The sequence below is a fragment of the Haemorhous mexicanus genome, chromosome 1, assembly GCF_027477595.1.
Source record: "Haemorhous mexicanus isolate bHaeMex1 chromosome 1, bHaeMex1.pri, whole genome shotgun sequence".
Lineage (NCBI taxonomy): Eukaryota > Metazoa > Chordata > Aves > Passeriformes > Fringillidae > Haemorhous > Haemorhous mexicanus.
The window spans coordinates 42,866,026-42,881,268 of NC_082341.1; the positions used below are offsets into that span (position 1 = coordinate 42,866,026).

The 15,243-nt window shown below is 45.4% G+C and overlaps 1 protein-coding gene across 1 annotated transcript in view; it reads left to right on the forward strand.

The window, feature by feature from the left end:
* SH3BP5 (SH3 domain binding protein 5) overlaps positions 1-15,243 on the forward strand; it is a 51,580-nt gene that overhangs the window by 33,358 nt on the left and 2,979 nt on the right. The window contains exons 5-7 of the mRNA XM_059847409.1: positions 6,433-6,563; positions 10,463-10,505; positions 12,458-12,677. Coding sequence (XP_059703392.1) covers positions 6,433-6,563; positions 10,463-10,505; positions 12,458-12,677 — 394 coding nt within the window. The remainder of the gene's footprint in view (positions 1-6,432; positions 6,564-10,462; positions 10,506-12,457; positions 12,678-15,243) is intronic.

Here is a 15,243-nt window from a genome sequence, read left to right on the forward strand (position 1 = left end):
GCTGCTTAGGTGTACTCACTGCAGCTGTAAAATCTCCTGGGCACTGAGTGAACTGTATAGAGCAGCTGAGGGCTCCATGAATGGAAAACTTGTTGTCCAACAATTCCCAGTGCTTAAAATAGTCTGGGCAAACTCAGTTCCCATAAAGTGCCCATCTGCCCCTTTCCATGGTGCAGCAGGTTTTGGGAGAGTTCCATGGAAGTTTGTCTTGTGATTTTCATTGGCTGTGTTGGAGGTCTTAAGGCTAAGGCCAGAGCCAAGAAGGGTGAAAATGTTCTTGCAAGTCCTGACTGAGCACACCCAGCATTAGTTTGTTTGGAGTGCTTGACTGAATTTTGTGTCTTCTCTAAGAGTGGGGTGAAAGCTTTACTTGGCTTCAGTGCATGGAATTAATGAAGTGCTCAGTGTTCAGTAAGGCAAACAGAATGACTGGGATCTCAGGGAGGAGGAAGCATTGGCATTGCCTACCAAGCTATGGATGAAAAGAGGTTAGAGAATGAGATCTTTTAGAACAAAAGTTCTCCTTGACTGCCACAGTGTTGCTGACAACTCAGATCATTAACTATGAATCACATTAGAAATCACTACTGGAAAAAACTGTTTCTGTGGGTGAAGGCTGAGGGTTAAGAAATAGACATCTTCTACTGGCACATATAAACTTGCTCTTGGAGAAAGCTTTTGCACTCTGGTTATTTGGATTTTCTAGCTTTCTTTGCATGCATTTTTAGGTGACAGTTGTAGTGGGCAGAGAATAATCTTGCTCCAGGCCTTTTACAGCAAGGATGCAAGTGCAGAAAAGCACCTCTGAGCTACATGTTAGAAGTGGGCTACTGATTCATTTGTTTCTCTTCTGATAGAAATGTCAGGCCGGAGTCAGGTGTTTTTATTTGCTGTTCTTAGGCAGAGGGAGCAGGCTTTACTGAATGAATCTGAAACTTGGAACCAAACCTGAGCCCTGTAGCAGCTTGGTAGCTGACAAACACTGTAGACAGAAAGCATAAAGAAAAAGAGTGGGTGACAGAGCAAACGAGAAACTGAGTTTTTACACAGCTATGTGTGGAAATGCTGCCAGGTCAACTTTTGCACTTGACCTGAAGGATATAGACAAAGACTTGGGTTCCAGGGTACCAAACAGGAAATGCTGTTTCCAGGCCCTCACTGGGAGGAAATAGAGATAAGGGCTGCATATTGTAATTGCTTTTTGATGTCTTGATAGTCTGAAAAGCTATTAACACTATTTTTAATGTGACGAGCTATTGGGCTTCTGCAAACAAGACTTCTGTAGCCACTGATCTAGATAATAATACAATTCAACTGATGCAAAATGGGACCGTTACTGAAATTTTGTTTTTTCTGGGTGAGCTGGGAGCATAATGTGTGGAAAATCTTTCTATTCATGGAGCAGGCAGAACCAGCATGAACGTGTACACGGGGTATAGGCTATCACTCAGAAATTTCTTTGCACCTCGCAGTTTGAGCTATGTTTCCAAAGGAGGCTGGGAGCATAAATAGGAGCTGGATTCCTGCCTACCTGCCTGTGAAGATGCAGCTAATCCCTGCAAATGTCTGTGCTTGAGCTAAGTGTTCACAACAGAGAAGCACTGGACTGTGGTGCAATCCTGCAAGTCAGGCAGCTGCTTTGCCCACTTCTGCTCTTAACTTGATGTGTATGGGGTTGTGTGGGGTAAAGTCCTGTGTTTTTTTTCCTAAATATCCATTTTTCCAGAGATCTGGGAAGTGTCATGACACTTAGATTGGAATTTAGCTCATGGTGTCATGTCTAGAACCTGACTGTGTATCACTTGCCAGATTTCCATTACGATGAAAGGCAATCTGATCAGTAGTGGTGTCTGGAGAGCAATTCATGTGGCCAGAGGGGCAAATTCATTGAAAGATAAATTCTCTGTTGATTATATTGGAAATGTAGACAGGCTTGATGAGCTCTTAAGCTGCCTGGGGAGGAAGAGTACTGTTCAATCTTAGCCATTGGCTTACCAGGACTTTGGTAACTGCAGTGTCTCTTTAAAATTTGGAGATGATGTTTTTGCTAGTGGATACCAGCCTGTTTGTACCTTGAATTGTAATGCTGCAGTTTGGGGTGCAGAGAGCAGGTCTGTGAAAGACAGTCCTATGACAGGACCAAAGGATATTGAATTTTGGAGGGATGGAGGAAAAAGATCTTCACATTTATGCTCCTATTGAAAATAATTCATAAAGATGTACAAAAGGAAAGTATTGACAGATGTGTTACATCTAGTTTGACACAAGCTGGAACAGAAAGGAAGATGCTTCATGAATTTCAAGAGAAATTGCTAATTTCTAATTGCTGATGCAATCTGCAGTTTTGAAAAGGCTCTGCTTTTACAGTCTTTCCTGAGATATGTTGAGTTCATAAATTCTGGCAGGGAGAAGAAATGTTTTGGCTCTTGATCATGAGACATTTTAAAAAGGAGAGGATGAGGGGAGAGTAAAGAGGGAGGAGGTATGCTCCCTCTTGGATTAATTTGGCTTGTGAAGCTCCCTTTGATATTACACAGTGAAGTACCATCTGTCAGTGTAAAATGTGTGGGTGCTTTCGTGATGTAGAGAGGAGAGATACTTCCTGCAGCTAGAAAAACTTAGAGGAAAAAAGGGGAGAAGTCTGTGAAAGAAACAACAAGCCACATCTTTCCTTGTCCTGATCTCTGTCACTTTATCCTGGAAATGCAGTGATTTTTTTGTGGTCCCTCATATTGTTGATTCTCTCCTCCTGGTTTACTAATACTGTATTGTCTCTTTCCTCTCTTATTTTTTAATTCTTCCCCTAGAAGAATCAATTTATTGTCTTGTGAAAGAAGCGGTCCTTCAGAGTAATTCTTTGGCTTAGATGGTCAGCTTTGCTCAGCTCCACTGATAAAATTGTTCTTTTGCATCTGTTATTATTACTGAAATTTTGCCTGGAGTCCATTTTTACTTTTGATTATGGAAACATTTTGGGTGGAGCAAAGCTACTTGTACAGACTTATTGATGGTAAATATATACTCTACACTGACCTTCCTTTTCCAGACAGCTGGGTAGAAAATAGAGAGTAGGGAAGGAGAGAAGAGGAATTGATCAATCCCTGTGTTGGGGGTTTTTGCCTGCTTTGTTTCCCATTACTTGTATCTTATAGCCTGTGCTACCTGGGAGAGTGAGTTCTGCCTGGGGTAGGTGATCCAGTAGTTAGGGACAGGCAAGGGCTACAGGAATGTCTGGTGGTTGTGTGGGTATCCTGGAAGTTCATCCATCCTGGTGTTTTTGTCCAAGAATATGTCCCCTGCTGACCCCAAGGGTGAGCTTCAAGGCAGGTACAATGTCAGGAGGTGATATGTGTCTTGAGCAGCCTTTGTCTGAAGAGATGTCATCCTCACTTCTTTTTCTGCCTTTTTCTAAGTGATGCTGCTGCATCTGTGATGGGTTAGGAGCATCTACAAGGCAAGGTGGGTGGTAGATGCACTTGGGTTAGACAAACCAGCTTGTTTGGAAACTGTGACCAAGAGCTTGTTTACAAGTCCATATGACGCTGCGATTTTTCACCAAATGTATTATTAGCTCTAATAAAAAGTACTTCTTTCCTACACAAGCCTGTCTGTCTTTCTCTAAGCCTTCTTAAGGAGGTGAGGAGTTAGGCTAGCTGGTCTTACATTGAACTTTCCAGCTGCAGAGGTAGCAGCATCATTTGCAGTTTGTTTCTGTCATCAGGGCTGATGACAGCTTCCCCATTTAAAGGCTGTTTGGCTTTTGTGGAGGGGTGGATGATCTCTCTTGTTTCTTGTTTGAATGAAGTGCTTAAATGCATTTTGGCAGGTGATGGATCTCTGCAGAGGTACCTTACAATCCCCCAGGTAATATCCTCAGCCTCAGGCATGCACTTCGAGCTGCTGTCCCAGGAAAAGGGAACAGGCTGTCTCTGCATACTTTTGTGGATAATGTGAGCAAGAGAACAGAATTCCCACAGGAAAACAAGGGTGTAGAGGAAAAGAGAGATTTTCTTACATCACTGATTCCTCAAAAGGATGAGGTATATAGCCTTTTTTCCCCTTTCTTCTGGACAAGGTAATGAATGTGGATATATATGGCTGGTAGCAAATTCCACGTTTTGTCAGATATTTTGAGGCGTTTGCAATGTGTCATCCTTAAATCCCAGTTCTGCAGGGTTCAGCATTTCTGTGATGTTTGAAATGAGACATTTGAAAAATCAGCACAGTACTGGACACCTAACCTGCTTTACAACCCTGGTGTTGGTCATACTTATAATGTGATTTATCCCAGATATCAAAGTTTATGCTAATTTCGCCCTAAGAATGGATGTCAGGGACTGACATGTAACTGAGCATTGGCAAATTCCAGTTGCTCCATTATTTTGTAGCTTACGGCATTTTTAAATTGCAGTTTCCTTGCTACACTAGAAAGAAGCTGAACCACCTTCTGTGCAGTCTTTGGAGACTGCAGTTTGATTTAAGAGACTTCCACGTTAAAACCAGCCTTGTCTGACATGTTTCACTAAGGCAAGTCGTTGCAGCAACTGACTTTAAAACAGTTGTTTGAGATAAGAGGCTGCAGTTTTTCAGGATGCAGGAGAGAATGTTATGAGCCTGATAGATTTTTTTTCTTTTTCCCTTTCTTTGAAAATGGATGCCTTATATATGAGAAAGTTGAAGGGTATTGGGGTTGAGTATATTACTTTATATCTGATCAGAAGATCCTTTGAAAACCTTTATTTCTCATAGTTTAAAGTTCTCCAGCAATTCCTTTCTTTAATAATGAGTGGTGTGTGCAGATGAGCAAAAAGTGTGGCAGCAAGAGCTCCAAGTTAATGCTGATAACTTTGGCAGTTTCACTCTTTCATTTAGGCATCAGAAAGGACAGTATGTCAGTTTTCCTGAGAGGAACAGTGATCCGAGTGAGTCAGAGCTGACCATCTCTTTTCTTTATTCAGTTCAACCTGAGGGTTGGGAGGACTAGCACACCTTTTAAAAAAACTTTGTGGGTGAGGTTATTTAAAATCAAGCTATTTTGAATATTCTCTCTGCATATGTGAGCTCAGATGTAGTCTGGTGGTAGGAGCCAGGCGGAGCAAATTTATGTGAAGTTGGGGAGTAGTTGGGATCACAGCTGAGGCATTACAAAATCCAGTACTGGAGAGAATCAAGTGCTGCCATTTTTTGTGTGAATACCTTCATAGCTGCAAAACAGGAAGCTTAAAAAAACCCACCTGCTTTCCCCTCATTGACAGAGCAACAAAGAAGTGTCACCACTTTTCTGACTTCAAAAAACTCAGTCACCTCTCTGTCTGGATCTTGATAGCTAGTGCACCAAATAAAACATGTTTTCTGTGTTTTAGATGTTATTTCAATATTTACTGTAAGCAGTAAAGACTGCTTACAGTACACCTCTGACATCTCAAATTTGAACAATAAAAGTACCCTGGATAAAATTGTTGGCAAAGTGTGGCTGTGGGATACCAGCAGTGCAGCTGGTATGGAGAGACATTTACTTTCCCAATGCTTGTGACAACCCTTTCAGTGAAAAAAATTTCCTAACATCCAGTCTCAACCTCCCCTGGAGCAACTTGAAGCCCTTTCCTCTTCCCTGTAGCTTGTTACTGGGGGGAAGAGGCCGATTCCCACCTGGCTACACCCTCCTTTCAGGGGGTTGTAGAGAGCAATAAGGTCTCCCTGAGCCTCCTTTTCTCCAGGCTGAACACCCCCAGCCCCCTCAGCTGCTCCTTATCAGACTTGTGTTCTAGAAGTCTTGATACATGAGGATAGGGGGCCGGTCATAACTCTCCTTGTCTGCATAGTGGGACTGTCAGCTCAGGGCTTGAACCTTTGCATTTTCAGTGTTGAAACTGTGATTTCAGGCATGTCAGCTGTTTTTTAAGAGGAGAGCCATCTTGGACCTAGTTTTCTAGTTCAGGCCAAACTGTGTTTGAGTCCTCCCTCTGCTGTGGTTGGTTTCCAGCCCTTTCCAGTGTGATGGGGCTGCAGCTGGGAGCTGAGCAGCCAGCAGGCTCTCTGCTGGGAATGTCAGGTTCCCGGGAAAGGAGCAGGAGGAAACAAACATTGCTGTTGAATGTAACTGGGTGACTTCTGCTAATGTTGCTCCACTTGTGAATATCTAACTGGGTTAAAAAATGGATGTTCCCAAAGGCTGAGGGTCTTCTAAACTTCCTGTGAGAGAGATTGTGTGAAGAACTGTAACACCTTTGTCATAATTTACACAGTATTTGAAGACCTGCTGCTCTTTTTGGGAAAGACTTTTAAGTAGGTTCACTGGAAGTAATTTTTTCTATACCCTCACTTTCCTGAGATGAGCTGATAGGAGAGATTATGAAGTTGCTGTTAATTGAAATGATAAGAAGTGGATCACTGTGTCTTGCTGCTCAACCTGTTTTTTTCCCCCTCTTGAAGGTCATGGAGGCAGAACAGACCAAAACGAGAAGTGAGCTAGTTCACAAGGAGACTGCAGCCAAATACAATGCTGCCATGGGAAGGATGAAACAACTGGAGAAGAAGCTGAAAAGAGCCATCAATAAATCAAAGTATGTTTTATGTTTGGAGTGGAGTTTATGGTGAAAGCTGTTTGGGAAAAATACCTATTCTATGGGGTTTTTAGACTTGTGAAAGTGTATTGCTCTTTGTGTTCCTCTCTGTGTGTAGCAGCCTCACAGCACAACTGGTGCTGGTATTTGTCCTTTTTGTCCTTCTAAGTGCCTTTTGAAACACCTGACTCGATGGACTGGTGAACTGGGATAAGAAACCTTTTCTGAGCAGCATCTTGGTCTTGTTCTAGTGCACTGAACTCCTTGGTGGTGTGTGATTTGAGGAACAGGCACATGGGATCCACACAAACAAGTGCTGTCTGCAGAGCTCTGTGTGGATGTTTCACAGCCTAGGATTGTTCACAGTTCTTATTTTTAGTTGGGAGAGCAACAAAGCAAGTGGCAGAAAGCTGAAAGGTGCGAGACTGCACGGGTGTAAGGTGCTGTACTCAAGGCTTGTTTACTTCCTCCTGCTGCCATGGCAAAGCTGTGTGAGAGCTGTTCTTGGGGAAGGAAACACCCTTCAGAAGGCATAGCTGAGCAGCTTGTGTCATTAATAATTGTGTCTGCATTTACTGTGCAGTGTGGCTCTGTTGAAGAGAAGTGAAACAGCTTTTTGCTCAGAACCTGTTTAAAATTTTGGCCCTGTTTGCAACCAGTTCTTAATCCTCTTTATATTTCACAGTCTTTTTTTTTTTTTTTAATATTTCCAGACTGTGGCTTGTCTAAACAATCTGCTTGCTGTATTTAGCTTTTAATCCCCTCCATCTAAAAATGACTTTTTGGTGAAATCGGTCAACTAAAAATCTATTTTGATTGGTGTTTGCTCAATTCAAGAAGGGATTAGCACTTCTCAAGCAGGATTCAAGCATGTTTGCTGAAACAGTGTAGTGGTGTGACTTCCTAGAATGAGCTGCATGCTGTTTGTCTAGCACTGCACAGGGGCTGTGAAAACCATCATCAGATCCCTAACTGACAGATCCCTCTGGATAAAGGCAATAGCTGAGAAGAGTTTTGGCTGCCAGGAGTGCCTTCCTTGCAATAAGATTTAAAATAAAGGCCGTGATTAAGTTGTCAATGAGGTCCTACATAGCTTTTTATGGCGGTGTGGAGCCTGGTTTCCCAGCTGCCTCTTGTGTGACGTGCCTCTGAGTTTTCCTTTCTTTGCTGGAACTACCCTCAGAGGGGTGTCTTGTGTCATTCTCCTCGGGCCAAGCTGGTTTCCACTTCTTGGAAGGACCCCAGTGTATTCTTTTGTCTCTCAGCAGGGCTGATTGCAGCATAAACCATCTAGGTAGGGTGTTTTGGAGATCCTTTAATAAAGGGTGTACAGAAATGCCACTTCTAACCTAGTACTGATGTGAAAGATGCCTGGTGGCACAAATAGTTGTGGATGTCTTTGAAGTTATGCTACATAGGAATGTTGGAAGGGTCAGTTGTCTCCCAGCATTACAATTTTCACCTAAAGGAAAATTGCAGCTGAGCTGAAAACATCAGTGGTGTCAAGTGGCTACAGAAACTGGGAAATGAGGCTGCTGAATTTGCAGCTGTTTGTATTGTAGGGTGTAGCTGGCCTCTAGCTGCTTTTCAGGAAGGATTTAACACCAGCATCCTGCTCTGACCTCCTCCCTGGGTGGTGTGGCAGCACTGGCTGTAACAATTTGGCCTTTCTGGCCTTTATTTCATCTTCTCTTTAAACTTGTGGATAGACACACTGAATGAGTTGCTCTCTTTTGGGCAGAAAATGATTTGCATTTGCTCCTTGCTTCAGTTGGGATTAAGATGCTTAAAGCATTACTGTTTTGAAAGCAAGACTGGGGCATCCTGGAGGAAAGTAATTTATGTGATTTACTGGGTAAAGTTGATGAGCAAAGGATTATTGGGTAGTTTTGGTTTGCTTTGCTTTTAATTTAGTTTTTGGGTGCTTACTTGCTTGTGATCTATGAATGTGCATAGGCTGCATGTTCTTAACAGTTACCAGATCTTCTGGCTCAGTGCCTCTGAGCTGTAGGATAATGAACTTGCCTGTGTTAGCTGGTTTTTGGAAGTCACTTTCTGCTCTGGTGACTTGGGCAGAGTGCCTTTCACTCTTCTGTCCCTGACTTGAAAAGCACTTTGTCAGTGCAGTGCCCTGGGCTCAGCTGTAGGACACTAGAGATCAGCTCTCCTGCCCTGCTGAGTTGCAGACCAGCCCTCAGTGGTTACAGGGCCATGGATGTCAGGGAATGAAGGGACCCTGGGACATGGGAGTGCCTCCCCTGCCAGTGCCTTGGTTCCTGCTGGCACCAGGTGCCCAGCTGTGTGTGAGCCATGAGTGAGCAGGAGTGTTTGTGTGTGAGCTCCTGCATGGCAGGCATGTGGTGTCCTTTGTGCTGCTGAGCTGGGGTTTCTCTCACCTGTTGCAATGAGACTTTCCTGCTCCTCTGTGCACAGGGATGTGTTTGTGTACACACACTCGTGCATGTGTGGATTGCTTTTTCACAGCATGCAAACACACTTGTGCTTGTCACTGATAGAGAGGGGACTTTTCCCAAGGCTTGTGGAAGCTGGTGGGAGGTTAGGACTCGAGCCTGGTTGTTCTTCCCAGCTGGCACCAGGGTAAGGGAGGTTGAGAATCAGGTCATTTGAGGTGAGTGGGTTTCACTGTTTTCCCTGTGCACGTTTCACTGCAACACCATTCTGTCAATATCTGTGTACTACCATTGCTTTGGGGTAGGGCTGTAGGAGTCCCTTATCTGTTGGATCCAAATTCTCAACTGCAGTGTTTTATTTGGCCTGGCAGTGCATCTGTGTAGCCTTTGGCAGGGTGATGTCCCACTAAGGCAAGGCAGAGATGCATTTTGGCTGCATTGGTGTCGCTGGAAGCGTTGAGACTTGGCTATGTTCTCCTGGTGATGGTGGGAGGGTGCTTAAAATATCAGAGCTGGAAATAACCTACTCTAATGGAAACACAACTCAGTTATTTTGTCTGTGACGGTGTAGTGAATTCAACCCTTCAAAGAATATAGGATCAGAAAGCCACAGTTTCACACTCCTGAATTCTAGTGCACAGTCCAAAATGCAGCTGCAGTAGGGCTTAGAGCTCAGAAGAGCCTTGCTGTTAGGGTAGAAGCACAACAGGAATAGTTCACATTCTATTTTGTGATTTCATGTAAAGGCATATCTGATTGTTTATCTCTCCCCTACTTTCAAGGAGAGTTTTGGAGAGGGGAAGAGGGTAGTGAGCCCTGCTAAATAACAGGCTTTTTTTTTTTTCCTGCTTAGAGTTGTATCAGATGATCTTGGCTTGTAGGCTTCAAAACATTAAGGGTGGAAAGTGCTTTCCAGGCTTTGTACTGCACCTCTTGTACCCCTGTCCTCTTGCAACCTTATAAGCAGTTTTAGGGACGTGCCTTATGGGCCACTGTTGGGAGGTGCTGTGCCCTTGTGTGTGGTGCTCTGACCTCTCTTCACACCCTCTCCTTCACTGGAAAACCCAAGAACTGCCCCTCCACCCCCCACACCTGAACACAGAGAAGCTTCAGCTTCTGTAGGAATTCACATGTACTGTGGGCTGAGAAAGTAGCTGGGTAGAGAGAGGATGCCTATGCCTGAAGTTGGATGTTACATTTAAATATCTTGCAGAATCCAGGCCTGGAGGAATTATGCTGTCAACTCCAAAAACTGGAATTTTGCAATTTTTATTTAGGTCAAAGGACCCATGAGAAATAGATGCATTAGGGAGTAAGAGAGAGACACTGAGAGCATGTGTAGGTGTTCCATCATCTGGATAGTGGTCTCCTGGGATGGCAGTGATACACAAAATAGCTGTGTTAATGCTACAAAGAGAGCAACTCCCACGCCAGTACATGGCATTCAGTCCCAGTGATTGTAAACAACTCTTCTTTGTTTTCCCACAGACCTTATTTTGAGCTCAAGGCGAAGTACTATGTCCAACTAGAGGTACGTATGTAATTCAGATCCATCTGAAACTCTTTGCTGCTTACAGTAAATACTGAAATTACACCTAAAGTGCTCTGACAACTATGTTGTGTTTCTCTACAAAACCAATTCAAAACCTCTTGAGCAATTTGCTAAGCACATTTTAAAGATAAAAGACTAAGAGAGTCTTTGTTTCCTTGTGTGAAATAAGAGTGTTTGAACTCTGTCAGAACCAAAAGAGTACAGTTTGACTATCTTTGCTTCTTGTAGTTTAATGTGTCTGGGATTTATTTGTTTGTTGTGGGTTTCATCCACACCCCCCCCCCCCATATGTTTTATGCTGCAGACTGTTTAACTGTACTTGGGATGCTCTTTTATGTTCACTGGCTGGATCAATTAACAGAATAAGTAACCTGCTTGCAGTGTTCAAAAACCATGCAGATGTGAATTTCTGAGTTGGGGTTTGGCATAAGAGGGATATGGGATTTGGCTGGCTAGGCTTCCAGGGCTTTTTGGCATCTCTGCACTGCATTCTGTGTGGTGCAGCAATGTCTGGCCAGTGCTTGGGCACAGCACATGCCCTGCAGGGTGCAGTGGCCCTGGGCCAGGCATGGCAGGCATGTGTGGGTGGTAATCCCTGCTGTTACAGCCAGTCTTAGAGCTGCTGGGGATGGGAGGGCAGAGCAGCCCTACAAATTCAAATACAAGAATCACTCTCTTTCTACTTGAGTGACTTTTGTTGCATGTGGCCCCTAAAATGGGGGACTTTGGCTCCTCACAGTTGCAGGGTAGTGGCCAGTGCTGTTGCTGTGTGGCATGGGCACGGGGTTTGAGTGGAGCACATTGCCTTGGACTGCTGGCCGTGGGTGCAGGAAGGCTCCAGTGGGGTGCTGGATCAGAAGGATCCTAGCTAGAAAAGAATTCCCATTCCTTGTCTGGGGTGCAAGGCATATCCCTCAAAGGTTCTGTGAGCCCTTTCTTGCCTGAGATTCAGCAGCATTTTGTAAGCCTCAGAGACTCTGGTGTGCACCTTTTTCCTTGCCAGGTTCCAGGCTTGGGTGCTCTCTCCTCCTCTGCCTTGCCTGCCTGCAGCTGCTGCTGCATCAAGCTGAGCCCTTGCCTGCCCTGGGCTGGCTGCCAGGCCAATAATCCCTGCTGCCTAGAAGCCTCTTTTGAGAAATTCCCTTTTTTCCACAGGCAAGGGCACACTGTTTGTGGGCCTGTTGCTTCTCCATGGCAGCTGCTCAGTGCCCTCCTGAAGCAAGGTGATTGTGTAAACTGTATGAAGAAAAGCACAGATGGTTTTTTGTGCATTAAAAGCAAGCATTGAGAGAACTACAGACACACAAGCAGTGTTTCCCCTTTGGGAAATAGGATGCACAACACTTCTGCCCTTGCTGTAGGGTGATGTTTGTGCCTGGGGACACAGAAACTGCTGTATTACAGCTGTCAGGGTCTGAGGTTGTCAGGGTTTGAGGTTTGCTGCTTTCTGCTCTGCAGGTTTAGTGTGGGCAGAAGTGATGGGTTTGGTGCTCAGCAGAGAGTGAGGCTCAGCCCCCTCAGGGGTGACCCCCAGCCCTGCTGGGCCCTGCAGACCGGGGCTGCCAGCAAGCCTTAGGGGTGGCTCTGGGATAAGCAGTGACATAGCTGAGAGCGGCATTCCTGTTAAGGAGAGATGCTGCATGCTCACATCTTAATGGGGCCTCTGCTCTGTGCTTAGCCAGGGGCCATGGCCACACTCCAGAGGCAGTTCCAGCCCCTGGCTCCCATGGTTTGCTTTGCTCTTGTCTCCTTCACAAGTGGCACTGCTTGGGCCAGGGTGCTTCTGAGTTCTGAACTCTCCCATTCCCTAGAAACCAACCCCAGTTTGTGCTTGCCTGTGCAGAGCCAAGGCACCTGGGCATGGAACAGGGAACCGTGTGCTGTGCCTTGTTTGTAGTGAAGGTCCATCTAATACCTGTCTCCCTTGTTAGCAACTGAAGAAAACAGTGGATGACCTGCAGGCCAAACTGGCCCTGGCGAAGGGCGAGTATAAGACTGCCTTGAAAAATCTGGAGATGATCTCAGATGAGATTCATGAGAGGAGAAGGTCCACTGCCATGGGGCCCCGAGGGTGTGGCGTGGGTGCTGAGGGGAGCAACGCCTCTGTGGAAGACCTGGCAGCGAGTAAGCCGGAGCCAGACACCGTCTCCAGTGAGTACAGAGCACTCTCCTGCCTGGGAACATCCCATGGGCATCGTAAGAAATGCTGACATTAGGGCTGCTCTGTGTATTCTGCAGTTTTGAAATTTGCTGGCTGCTGTGAGACTGTGGCTAAGTTGTGATGCTTCTTGTTATTGCAGGAGTTGATTACATTCTTTAATAGCCAATTTTAAAGAGAAAGGGTAATGAGTTAAAGTGCATCAGCCATTCCCTTAACATTCCTGTAGTTTTTTGCACAGTGCTGTATGAAAGGAGTAAAATGAACACACTCCAAAGCTTGTGTCTAATTTTACACCAGTGGTGCTGCTGGCAGTGACTCGCCTGGGGAGGCTGCAGGCTGTGGCAGATCATTCAGCCAGTCGGGGAACAGACCTTCTGGATCAAGTGCTTGTCTTCCAGTGCTGGGCCTGTAGTACAGGGAGCTAAAGTTGTGGCTACAGTAGTAGAGAAGGGTGTGATGCTCGCAGGGAAGCATGTAACGATAAGCTCCTTTGTGCTGTAGAGTCTTTTGCCAAGGTGTGATTTCAGCAGAGCATGAGTGCTGTGAGCAAGGGAAGTGAAGAAGCAGCAATATGCTGCTGCAGTGTGCTGAGGGGCTCTGTAGGAGAAATGTGGGACAGCAACAACCTCCAAGGAAGCTCCAAACAAGCAAGGTAGCCTCTGCTTTCTGGTGGCACATGGGGACCTTGTCTTGCAAAGTCTGTTGTATGGTGAGTTTGCATTTGTCCTGGCTCTGGGTGAAAGTGGATAGATGGACATTACATGTGGCCTACTTTTGCCTCCTTCCTGGACACTTTTTCCCCTTCTTGATGCAGAAAGTATTTTTCTTGCTGCCCAGTCCCACAAATTCCAGTTTAATTTGTATTTCAGCTTTCTTTCTACAGGGGAAAGTCTAGGTCAGGATTGCAGGAGTTGACGATTGCACAACCCTGGTGCCCAAAGGCAGAAGATGCAATTTCCCCATAAACCCCAGTGTGTACTGGCACTGAGGCCTTGTAGGTCCATGGTACAGCCTTAGGAGCTGGGAAGCAGCCCTGGCCTCCACCCTCTGCCATGGCAGGAGTTTCTGCACGATGTGTTGGAGTTCTCACTCAGTACTGTGCAGCTGGGACCTGAGTTGCAGCAGCAAGGGAGGGCTTTGTCTGGACAGCTGATGCAGCCAGGTTTCAGTATGGCTGCTTATCTTCTGCCACCCTTAATTCCTGAGGTGGACTCTCTCCAACCTAGGCAGGAATTGTCTCTTTTAGATACCTGCAACTCCCCTTCCTCATGCAGAAGGCCTCCTGAAAGCCTTAGGTATAACTGAGTTTTAGGGTATTTTGTGCTGAAGGAGTTCAGAGACCTGGGATGTAGGGGCAGAAAGAGCCAGGAAAGTTAATGTTAATATTAGTGCTGGCTCCCCTGGCTGCTGCTGAGGCTGCAGGCAAGGACCAGCAGCGTGGGCTCATCCCTCTCTTTGAATTGCACAGTCTGACAAGAGTGGAAGGACATGAGCTTATGTCTGGTGCCAACACAGAACTGGGTTATGACAGGGCAGGACTAGCAGACTGGATTAAATCATAAAATAGCCTGGATTAAGTTCTCATTGTAATGTGGGGGGAGCTTTCCACCAAGGTCCTTTTGTATCTTGATTTCTGTCTGCCGGAGTCAGATAAAACATCTCATCATCAGCAGGAATTTCTTGGCCCTTGCAGGTGCTCCTGTGCATTACAGTGAATTTAGACAGTGAAAAGCAAGCTACAGTTTAAGCTGTGCCATGTGTAGACAGCCTGATGTCAGTGCTTCTTGCCAAGCAGAGGACTCTAATTGGAAACATCTTTTTTGCCAAAACTTTTATTGCTTTCTCCCTGACACAGTTATCTGTACTGCTCACCATATAGTGATGGAACACAGCAAGTGAGAAGAAAGGCCCCTCTGCAGTCTTAGATTTGACTTCATTAAAAACAAAACAACAAAACCCAGACCACAAGAAAAGCTGTCTCTGAGTATGAAGTGCCCTGGAAAGGACTCAGGAAGGTGGATAATGTTGTTATCCATTTTATGTTTGAAGCCTTTGGGATCAATTTTGCAACGTGCAAGTGCAGCAATCTGCAAGTCCAGCAGAAAGACGCTGAACATCTCTGCCATAAAAATGGCAGGAACAGCCTCTGTTGGCACCTTCATGTCCTAGTGGTGCCTGTTAGCCCCAGGCTGCCAAGGTGACAGGAGAACTTCTTTGAAGCTTTTTCTTTGAGCCATTTTGTTAACAACTCTGCTTTGCTCCTGCTGCTCTTCCGAGGCGATTCTGAGCCTGGCTAACAATGGCAGGAATCGCCAGGAGGAGGAGTTGAAGATAACCTCAGGTCACTGTGGATGTCTTGCTGTGTCTGGGACTTCTTCAAGCCAGTGAAATTCCAGCACACTCTTGTGTGATGTAGAGACTGATGTGGGTAGAGAAACTTCTGATCCCAGTGGGACTGCTTGTGTGCAGAAGTCTTTGGTCCCCAGCCTGCAATGAGCCTCTGAAGTGTGTTGAATTTCAGCAAAATCTACACCCTTGTTGAACAAAATGGAGCCT